This window comes from Haplochromis burtoni, unplaced genomic scaffold (assembly GCF_018398535.1).
Source record: "Haplochromis burtoni strain Fernald_Lab_line unplaced genomic scaffold, NCSU_Asbu1 Contig_325, whole genome shotgun sequence".
Taxonomy (NCBI): Eukaryota; Metazoa; Chordata; class Actinopteri; order Cichliformes; family Cichlidae; genus Haplochromis; species Haplochromis burtoni.
Window position 1 is genome coordinate 26,244 of NW_024582686.1, and position 11,852 is coordinate 38,095.

Genomic DNA, 11,852 nt, shown 5'->3' on the forward strand with positions numbered 1-11,852 from the left:
TGCAAAATTGGAGCTCTGTGGTCTCCAATCAACTGTGTAGCTGTAGGACCAAGTGTGTGGGCAAACTTAAAATAAAACCTGTCTGACTTGTGGGCCGCCTGTGACCAGTAGCGGAAGAAGCAAAACAAATCACGATAAAGACGATGACACCGACCACATAATGGCTGTAAACAGCACATACATGAAAGCAGGGTTTGTGTGTGTGAGTGAGTGTCGCTGGGTTTCTCATTCAAACATATGTTGATTTCAACAGCTATTGCGCTACAGTTCCTGAGTGCAGCTATTTCAAGGCAAAGGCCAAGTGCACAACATTAAAAGCCTTCCCCTAATGGACAATTGTGGTGCCAGGGCCTAGGGGTCTGTGCGCAGGAAAAGTCCATTATCACTCCAACTAATGGAGGAGGGAGCGACTTCAAACATAAAGTGGAGAAAATGAAAAGAAAACAAGAGAGAACAAGATGACGCACATGGTACAAAGCAGCGTTTCTTTAATGGACTCCATCAATAACGTTACGTTCCCAACTTTATTGTGTTTAAAAAAGAGAGTAGCCATATTATCAATCCTCAACATGGACAGAAATTAAAGCCCCCTTTTTTCCCCCCCTCAAGTGCATTTTTAACAGACTTGGAATCAATGTGAAACAAATGTTTGGCAGCATCTTAATGGCATCTGTTCGGTCGACTCCTACGTCTCTGGAACAAACTCGCTCTCGCTCTTGCCACCAAGACAAACCCGCAGCCAGTTTACATTGAGACGGGTGCGCTTGCTTTTATATAAACAGACAGGCCCTGTGGCAAAGGGTTTGATTAGGAGGAGGCCCACAAATCCCATTAAAAGTCCATTCGTTGCTTTCTCGCTGTTTGTTTGAAGACAGGAAGAGTAACAAGAGAGGAGGGAGGTGACGGGTAGTCTGTTGTCGTTTTTGTACCAGTTTTTGTTTATGCAGATATCACGACGCACAAAAAAAAAAAGAAAAAAAAAGAAAAAGAAGAAGGTGGTCTTACCCAGTGATGTGGGCAGGAACAAGAGCCCAAGATGTGGTTTGAACAAAAACTACCTCCCCAACATGATCCAGTCACTGTCTATTAACAAGATGAAAAAAAAAAGAAGGATATGTTGCTGCTTTTCAGTGTGTCCTCTGTTTCACAGTGACACAAATAACAAGTTCCACAGTCAGCCTAACAGCTCCTTGGTCTTGGCTGCAAGCTGCTTGTCGATGTCTGCTGCAATGTTGTCTGCCATCTGCTGAATCTGTGTAGGCAGAGAGAGGGGAGGAAAAAAACAAAAGTAATGAAAGTTAACGCTTCAGAGAGCAGAGGTCTAATAAGAGGTGGCGTGAAACAGCTCCAGAAAAGGATGAGGGTGAGCGGAGGTGAGCTCCATTTGGGTGGAGGCTAGTTTCTCATTTTGAATGTAGTTTTGAAATAAAGAAAATACGATCAATAGTTAACTTATCAGTGAAGTGGACTCACTACACTTTTCCTTATTTTCTGTAATATGTGCTCTTATGACAGTGCATGCTGATCAAGCTCAAAGAGAGCTGACATCCTATGGTCGTCTCACCAGCTCCTGCTGGTCAAACCTGTTTGCAAGGGGCAGCCAATCAGGCAAATGTTTCTTAAAGTGGGAGGAGCTAAAACTGCTTGAATTGGATAGAAGATGAACTGAGAGGCTTCACCATGTCCCCGTATAAAATAAAACTTTTTGTAACTTTGCGATGATAAAGTTATCATTTGTCATCAGCTGTATCCTTTCACAGTGTTCATGTTTTGATTGCAACAGCTGGTAAACTCTAACTAGGCACTTCAGTTTGGTGGGTGGGTGGGGGGGTTGGAGGGAAAACCTCGGAGCAACACATTTCTGATGAGTTTTTCAAATATATTTTCTTAGAGTTTTGTGCAGCACAACGAAAGTGACTTCTGGTCGTGCTGCATTCAGGGAAACATATCTGAGAGAGGAAAAACTATTTGATCTTTTCCTCACCTCAAGCTATACTTTTTTTTTTTTTTTTAAATCACAGGGAATCCCTCGTCTCCTACCTGTTTTTCTACGAGTCGTATTGTGTCTTCTGAGTGTGCTTCCTTTGCTTTTTTGACCTGTGTGACAGCATTAGAGCGCACTCTCCTCAGTGAGTCTTTAGCCTTGTTGCCGAGCTGTTTGGCTACCTTGGCCAGGTTCTCCCTGTGCTCCCGAGTCACTCTGCAGGGAAACGGGAAAAATGTCAGAAATGAGAGGCAAAACAAAAAAACGAGAGTACAAAAAAATATATAATTCAAAGTTACAGGGAAAAAAAAGGGAGATGGTCTAAATACTGAAATGAGACTTCTTGCTGCATGCCAGCAGCTTTGACATCACTTTTGGCGTATGCTGCCATCTGCAAGCACAAACCGCCTGTTATGCATCTGTATTTACCATGTTTATTTAAGACGAGATGAAGTCTAATACCAGCTCGGTTTGACCGCATTTAAGCACGAGCTAGGAAGTAATTACTGTGTTTTGTAGAGTAAGGTAAGAAGGTTTTATTAAAAATTTCCTGGAAACGACAACATTTCAGTAAGAGACACTAACAAGCAGTCACAACTTTGTGTGGCACGAGCAAATACACTCTGAAAAACAAAATAATGAAAACTAAGGTCCTCACTTGTGCAGATGGGGACGCTAAGTGCTTATAAGCATGACGTCTGATCCTCTTAGCTCTGACTTGCAGCAACCACCAAACAATCTTCCTCAGACCTTAGAGCAGAGCCGAAACATCCGTCATCCTAACAACTTTGCATTCGCTCTGCATTTGTTAATCACTTAGAAAGTCCTACTTCCCATTTCACTCTCCCTCTTTGTCCTTAATTGGCTTTTTTTCCCCTTGTTTTTTGCCTCAGGGACTATTTGCAAACAATCCAAGTGCGCCGTCTATTTACTGCAAACAATACGGCCTAATTACCGATTCCAGGGCCAATCAAGAAGCGCCTTCTCTTTGGAAATGCAAATGTAGGCTTGGAGCGTGCCGAGACTGATTGCAGGGGGAAAAGCAGTCTGACTCTCGTGTCCCTCCTCTGCCAGAATAACACCTGCTGCTCCATGCGCACACACACACTCATGATAATGCATGCACATAACCACAAGACAGCATTCATGCACTGAGACGCACGTGCACGTGTGTATATGTAAAAAAACATACTTTATATACACAGGCAGAGCGGTTTAGTGAGTGAGTGACTGATTGTTTTGTGTCGGGTTGTTTGATTTGGCCGGGGGAAAGAGAAAGAGAGTGGCCCAACCCTCACGTCGTCACACCGGGGGTCTCTATACATCTACAGGCAAAAGTCAATAAACCTGTCAGTTTAGAGCACGGAGACGAGTGGAGGAGAAAAACAGAGGAATACCAAAAGAAAAATAAAGGTGAACGAGAAAAAAAAGAAGTGAAAGACAGAAAGTGCTAAAGGGAGCAAAAATGTTTTCTGGCCTCCGGCGTGTTTGTCTGCGAGTGCGTCAAAGAGAGACTCACTTGGGAACGGGCACCTTGATGATCGTCCCGTCCACCTCTGGGTTTAAGTTCATGCTGCTCTCTCTGAGGGCACGGGTGGCCGCTGCTGTAGCCTGGGGGCACATGCACACAGACACACACACACACTGGAGTGAATAAAAAGCAAATCTACAAGTGCAGGTAGTGGCTTAGCTCCAGCTGGCAATCATTAAGGTGTTGTGTGTGGTGTGTATATGGTGTGTGTGTGTGTGTGTCAGGGAAATCCCATGTAGTGTGGAATTGCCTCGGGCCACTGTCAACACTCGGCCCCGTGGGACAGGACTGAGAGGTTGCAGGGCAGGGTGGTGACTCCTGGTGACCCCACAGGAGAGTCTGCTTGTGGATGATACATCAACACACACACAAACTTTTTGAGTTTGTGCTCAGTTGTACTTGAAGGTTTTCTGGTAGAATCATTACCACATTATTGTTATTATTATTATTATTATTAATAAAAGTTATTTATACTTTGTTCGCCTGTGAATATGGGGGGTGTATTTATGCATTGTTGTTTTATTACAATGACAAACATGTATATATTTATTCACCTTAACAAACAGTAAATGCAAACATGTTTTACATATGTACATGACACAGGCAGGAGCTATAAGATTATGAGTTACAGATGTGAAAGACTCATGAAGCATGAACTACACAAGTTATATTGAAGTATATGTAGAATGATTACTGTGTATAATTTTTTTCCCCCTCTTCGGATACACAAAACAAACACTCCTCCCTTAACACTTGTTATCCTGTTGCCCTTTACGAATCCTTACCAAGAAAATAGGAAGTGCTCAACTCTGCTCAGATCAGCAGGATGCTGTGTTTGTTGCAGGGCGCCCTCTGGTGGACAAACTATGCAACATGAACACTCACAGCATGGTTGAAGGGTGTTTCTCTCATTTTTACTTTTATGAATGCAGATACTGATATCAGCCTGCAGCTATATCAGTCACAGTCTAGAAGTAAGACCCCACCAATGGATCGTTTTTTTTTATAATAATACAACATCCAACTACTGGTAGCTGCATCTCTATGGTAACTGTTGAATCCTTAAACAACAGCTTGGGATCTGTCTTGAATTTATCAAGATTTATTAATTTCCCCCCAGACTGGAGCTGTCATCATTATAATGAATTAAGATTGGGGGAGATTAAAAGGAGAGCGCTGCGTGGACACTGGTTGAAGAGGCAGCAGTGCTGCATAGAGATAGAACAACAGGATCAGAGAAACTACTGGACCACAAACACACAACAACAACAGTTACGCGAGAAGCTGGATTTTGGTCTTTTTCCCACAACTAAGAAATACACTTCAAACTCAAAATGACATATTAAGACATGTTTACATGTGTAAAACTGAGACATTATCTACCAAGTGAAGCTTAAGTTAAGCAATGACTGCATAGGACCATAAAGCTACAGTTAAAAGAGTGCATAGACACAATGGAGAGGAACAAAGCCACACTCCTCAAGCTAGCGCAACAGCCTCATAACTCAGTTTGCAAAGCGAGCAAATGTGCAATGCATGTGGAGAAAAGAAAAAGAAAAAAGATTTCCTCCTCTTACTTCAACCGTCACTAACCCATCCTGCTTTCTCAACAGCTCCTTCTGGCCTCATCCACTGGGGGAAAGAAATGGCAGCAACATTAAAGGAATTTATTTGTGTGCATTAAATTAATTCAAGGGGTTTCTTTTCTTTTGTTAAAGTCATTCAGGAAACAGGCCTCCAGTTGCACTCTTTGAGCGAGGGGTGATAGATTCATCCCATACCTATGTTTGATTGTTCTCAGCATCAAATTCATCACCATTTCCCCTCTCTGACGACCACTCCGGTGGTTACTAAAACCCGAGTGGAATTTCTCTGTGAAGGCTGGGCAGGTTCTGGTTAATATGTTGGAAAGGAAGAGAAATTACACTGAAGTTTCACATCAAACGCTCACGACTTGGTTCAAAGCAAGTAGGCGAAGGGAGAGGAATGTGTGTGTGGGTCTAAAAAAAATGTAATGCTTAAACATGGACACACACACACACACACACCAAATTGCCTCCGGATCCGAGCGTAGTGGTTAGATGTTGTTCTCTGTATCGTCCCAGCCTGCTCTTAATGAATGAATGGAAAACAATGGCAGGGCCTCTGTAGTTCCTGGTAATGGATAGGCATCATTATAAGCCTGTTAGCTCTGAGTACTGACGACTCACCTCTGTGTGGTACATGGGTAACACGGGACATGACAGGGTAGCGTGCGTGTGGATGAGTGTGTCCGTCAGTGTGTGTGTGGTCTGTGGTTTCTAGAGTTTCTGGGAAGGAGAAAAAAAGAGACTCCGGATTCAGGTGGAAAACTGACTTCACAGATTTGAGGTGTTGATAAATACTTGGATTTGCATGTTGTTTGTATGCTGTGGTTTCACCTGGAGAACAAATGAGGGAAACCACAGCCCTCAGGTGACTGGCTGTGGAAATAGAAGGTGCAGGAAGATATTTAAAAACAGCTTTTTGTTTGGCAAGCTGTACTGGAAAAAAAAAGAAAAGGAAAAGAAAAGCTCTTGGATGTCGTGTGCAAAGACGCTTCTTTTAACTTTTTTTACTGAGACAGATTTTTATCGTTTGCCTTCACTGCCTCTTCTACCCATTTTATATATAGAAGAAAAGATGCAGGCTGTATCTGCTGTCATCATAGCCAGTGTACAGTCACTTTACTTAGGACCTGCTAATGCCCCCAATTAAGGAATCTCTGTTTTACAGAGATGAGAGCAATGAATTATTCTGCCACAGTCACATTAACCTCCTAGGACCTGGCGTCCACATATGTGGACATCACATTTTGGGTTATTTAGACCAAAATCCTCAATTTTGCTCTACAAGGGCCTGATATCCACTTACGAGGACATTATATTGCTACTGTTCTATTGAAATTTTAAACGAATATCCTCATGTGTGGCTCTTATTTTTCTTAGAAACAATAATTAGGTTAAAAAAAGCCTGGTAATTCTTTGTTTTTACATTCATCAGGTCCCAATCAGCCCAAATATCAAAGAGAAATTACAAATGCATGCCGTGGAAGAGTTCGGATCTTAGGAGGTTAATGTTCAGCAACATTTCTGTAGCCAACATAGCACAACAGCAAGCTGTGCAGTTTGTCCACACACTACATAACCAAACACTTTTAACAAGACACTGCATATAAAATATTTTTGGTGTTTTTGGGGCCGCAAGTGACCATATTTGAAAAGGTAGAGTGCTAATTTATAAGCTAATTATTATTAAAGCCTGATTATTACCCATTGTGGTTCAATCACACTTATTTACAGAGTAAAAATAGTATGGCGGCCACTTCCAAACCTCCTAGGAAAACAATTAATGGTTGCCCGGTGATTGCAATGAGGTTTTTGCTGCTGCTGGAGACTGACTCCTAGTAGTTGGGGTGACCAACTGGTTACCCATGTTTTGAGGGTGTTGCTCATCCACCTGAGCAAGGACTGAGAGATTTATTAAGGTTTGCAAATAACTGCAGACTGGTCTGAGTCAGTCTGCAGCGGTGAGTGCAACTTGTCTGCCACAGGAAACTCGACTCAATATATTCTGGTTATATTCCTACATAGAAGCAAGGTTGCTGAGTGTCTTGTTGCAGTTAAATTGCTGTTCTAAAGCAAACGTGGCACGATCTGTGGAGGGATTTCTGAATGAGTATTATGCTGGTGAGGTTGAATCTGAATGTAAATGCTAATATGAATTTCTATGTATACAGACAGCAACAAAATCTTCTACAAACAACAACAGATTTGTGATTTTCACTGATTGATCCCAATCCCTGTGTTATCAAACACAGATTACACATGATTGTCGACTGGCCCTGTTCAATCGGAGACTGACAGCAGACTGACTCCATCACTTGACTGTCCTCCGCTTTGAAGACAACTTACTGCGAGTCGTCGGAGGCCTGGCCCCCGTCTTCACAGGAAACATGACTGTGAGTTCATTGCTGTGACAGCGTACTACGGCTTCCCCCTTCGTGTGACTGTAGCATGAAAAAGCTGTGTAAAGTTGAGTGACTCACACTCTACTCGTCATCATTCAGCCCTGTTTAAATGAACACTCCGTCTGAGAATCTTCGGATTAGTCACACCTGTCTTTACTACTACTAATCTGTGTCAACACAGCTTCTGTGAAACACTGACAAGGACCGTTTTACGGCATTATAAGTGCTTTTACGTTTCATTCATAATGTCATTTAAGTATTTTTTTGCCAATATAGTTGCATAACTGTTGTTGGCACATTTTTTGCATTAATTGTGGCTAAATGATAAAAGTTTAACCATTCTTAACTTATCCTCCACGGTCATTTCTCAGCTTAAAGTACACTTTCTGTTATAAGCAGCATCCATTAGTTCTGTCTCAACTCCCCTCGACCACAAAAAGTACAAAACATGGAGGTAGGCTGCGTACAAACTCAAGTTATGTCACAGCGACGCAACGAAGGCAGTCCAAATATGCAATTGGAAGAATGCGTCAGGTGGATCCTTCGCAGTCCACCCAGATTCACTGCACATTGGTTAATGTAGAGTATTTTTGGAGAAAAGAAAATGACGGTGCAAGTGAACAGTACAGGAATACAGTTTTAAAAGTATGTGCTGGGTTTTATCTCAGTCAAACATCCAACAGTTCAAAACGTTAAAATAACAAAGAATGTTAAAATGTTCAATTCTGACAACGTTTCAGCCAACTTATGTGACATGCAGCTCAGGTCCTGCATGCTTTTAAAGCCTTTACATTAAAACCAAAGAAGTATGTAGCTTCTGTGTGATGCTTGTGGTCACAGACAGACACCCAGTCCTAAAGAAGTCTATGGGAAAATGACCTTTAACCCTGACCTCTATAAACACTTTCCTGCTGAGATTATTCACTCAAGCAACCATTTCAGGTGATATTTTAGTCATTCTAAGTAAGAAGGATTACCCAGGATATGCTCATTTACTAACCTCTGATTGACAAGTCATTAGCGATGAGCACTAGACCTGCGAGTCTTAACACCAATACTTGTGTCCTTCACACAAACAAAGTCAAGGAAAATTCCTAACAACAAAACAAATACAGTCTATTACAGATAACTGTAAAACTAGAAAACCAGCAGCACCATGACAGGATGTTAACACTTTTGGAGGGAGAAAAAAAAACAACCACCTGAAAGATGAAGATTGTTTAGAGGGGTCTTGTTTAGAGACACGGTGGAAGGGAAATGCTTGAGGGAGCAGCTCAGGAATACTGGAGCTCAACGAGTAGAAGGAATCTCTCTGGGAGGCTCAATGTAAACCTTAAAAAGAGAAAAAAAAAGGAGACTTGGATGCCAAACTGTAGCACTCTGGAGAGTCTGACAAAGGAGATGGCAGAGAGAGAGAAAAACTGGAGAAGGAGATGAAGGCTGTGGAGGAACAAAATAAACTGTAGGAAGAAAGAAAGTGCTGGATGAGGAAAAGGAAAAAGTTAAGGTGGCAATCAAAAAACTGAAAGAGGAGGGAAAAAAACAACTGAAGAAGGTAAAGAAAGACGTGACAGAAGCAAATAGGAAATATGACAAGAGAGAAAGAAAGATGAAAAGACCGAAGCTGAAAGGGGCCAAGAAAAGACTTAATGAAAAGCACAGGGAACCGTGGGAAGACAAGAAAGAATTGGAGGAAGTGCAAAAGGCAGTGCAAGAGTGGCTGAGAGAAGCAGAAAAAGAAAAATAAACTTGGTGAGGAAAAACAAGTTGTGGAGGACACAAAACAAGTATTAAAAGGAAGTGCAGAAGGAAACCGAGGGCAAAAAAGTGAACTGGATACAGTCAAACAAGAAATGGAAGATACAAGAAAAAAAGGATAGGCAGTGATGGAAAGAAAGTGGAGGAGGTGAGGAAGAACCTGATGGAGACCAATATGGAGACTGAAGATTGGACCAGATGTGAGGAAAGACAGAAAAGGATGAGAGGAAACAGCTGAAACACAAAAAATGCAGATAGGACGGTGGAGTAAACTCCTCTTCCTTGCCACTTTCTCTTCATTGCCTCCAAGCTCCCTCCGTCTCCTTCATCCTCATTGTCTCCCTCCATCAGCCTTCTACTTTACTGCCTCTTCCTCTCAGGTATGCACAGCGGTCCAGTGACTAACATTATGTTACATGTAGTTTTCCAGGTAAACTCCATCCCAGTAGAAAACAGTAGAATTATAAACCAGTATAAATAATAATTTTTTTTAAAAATGAATCAAAAGAAAATAAATGCATTTTTATTAAAAATCATTGAAAGTTCATGCGTGTGTCTGTGTCTCTTAATAAACAGAATACAGCAATTAGACCTCAGCATGGCTGCTGGTTGCTGGGAAAACACTGGTGGTTATGATTCAAGAAGGACTAAAGCGGATTGTTTGTACGAGTTTCTGTTGTTCCCAACCTTCCACTATGAAAAAGACCAACTTATGACATTGTCTGATGATGTCACTGTGATGACTTAACTGAGAAAAAAAGAGACTGTCGGGAAGTTTAGTTTTACGATCTTAGACATAACTCCTGAGAATTGAGTCATTCTTTTTTCATAAGTGCCCGAATTTCAGAGCGGTGTTTTCCGCAGGTTGATAATATGGTGGCTGTGGGTGGCGTGGGCAGAGTTTCTCTAAACACCTCATAGGCATTCAGAGTGACTGAAATGGGCCTTTAGAACAAACTATTACCAGAATCAGCCCATCCTTACTTTTCACTCCACCTCTCTCAGGTCTGTTTGAGAGTTCAGACCTGGTATAAGGGCTTAAACTCAGACTAAGAGTTTAAATTTAGTTTAAGAATCACCCTCAAATAAAGCAAACTGTTTAAAGAAGTGAAATCATTTATTTCCTGTTGTGTGCTTCCAGATTATACCAACACTGCTGGGCTTGGTTTTTTTTAGTTTTCCCTCCACATAAATGACATTTTGGCATCCATCCAAAGGGGTTTAAACCAGAGCCAAATGGAAAACAAATACATGTTAATTTGGGTTTATTTACACAGGCAAAATAGTCAATTTTATTAATGAAATAGTCCTAAACAGTAAGAAATTGCACACATTTCTGTGTCTCTGTAGTGAAACCGGTGACCGTGCTTTATTGCTGTGCACAGCCAATCCCCCAAAGGCCCATAATGAGCCAGGAAAACCCTGGTTATGCATATTTCCGTACTGTATCCTGTCTGCTGCACTTTTCCTCATTCATACATATGTGGAGATATTTTCATTTGCAACATTTTCAGATCATTTTTTTCTTGTTTGTCATTTGCAAGAATAAAGGACTGTGCACATATTTCCATATTTAATGAGATCAAAGAAAATGTAGCAGACAGCAGAAAAAGTTGAGCATATCGGTCATTAGCATCTCTGGATATATGACTGTATAGTGACACATGCAAGCACATTCAGCTTTTCCAGACCACCAGAAAGTCTGGCCACCAAAAAACGTGAAAATCTACAAAGCAAAGGAGGCAGCGAAAAGAAGCAAAAAAAGAAAAATAATCCATTCCTTCCTAACCTGGGGGTAAAATGAGGTCATTTCCTATTCTGTGACAACTCACACTAAGACATATCCGCGCTGCAGTACACACATACAGACTTTTGTTGCTATCTTTCACCCCAGAACAAAGGGCTCCCTGAGTGATCAATCAATTAGCATCTGAGACACAGCATAGTGAGAGAGAGAGGTAGGTCGGGTTTCATTTACAGAGTGATGTGAGATTCCAGTTCTGGTCTGGCTTACTTTTCCTTCTGTGAGGAGGACCATCTATCTGTCTGTGCGTCTGATTATTTTTACAAAGCTTAGTTACTGCGCGCTTGTCCATATGAGACAAACTGATACCGGTAGGAAGAAATCATAGCTGTGTGTGCTCTGTTTGACTGTGTGTGTGTGTGTGTGTGTGTGTGTGTGTGTGTGTGTGTGTGTGTGTGTGTGTGTGTGCGTGTGTGTGTGTGTGTGAATCTAGTTCAGCCATCTTAATCCAGCACCCAGACTCTTGGCTCCTTGGTTCATCAAAGTGAGAGGCCAGCGCAGATTAAATCTTTGTATGTTTGTTTCTCCCTCTCTCTCTTTTTCCCTGTGTAAGTGTGAGAGTGAGCAAGTCGTTATGCGTCATAGCCCTTTAGTACGCCCAAGGGCTTTAATGGTATGATAGCAGAGCCGAGCCTACGCTTGCATCATTCCTATCTTTTGGTCTACAGTGAACCGAGAGAGCACCGTTGTTGCATTCATTCTGTACGGGCTGCGTGATGGAGCGGATTGCTGTCAGCTGCAGATAAACTGACACAGGTCTGAGTTTGCACCTCTCAGCGGGAGCGAA

At 41.9% G+C, this 11,852-nt stretch overlaps 1 protein-coding gene across 1 annotated transcript in view; it reads right to left on the reverse strand.

Moving 5' to 3' along the window:
- Positions 1-471: 471 nt before the first annotated feature.
- mrrf (mitochondrial ribosome recycling factor) overlaps positions 472-11,852 on the reverse strand; it is a gene marked incomplete in the record, with an annotated part of 25,074 nt that continues 13,693 nt past the window's right edge. Inside the window, 3 exon segments of the mRNA XM_014339908.2 lie at positions 472-1,252; positions 2,041-2,200; positions 3,504-3,595. Of these exon segments, the coding sequence (XP_014195394.1) occupies positions 1,175-1,252; positions 2,041-2,200; positions 3,504-3,595 (330 nt within the window).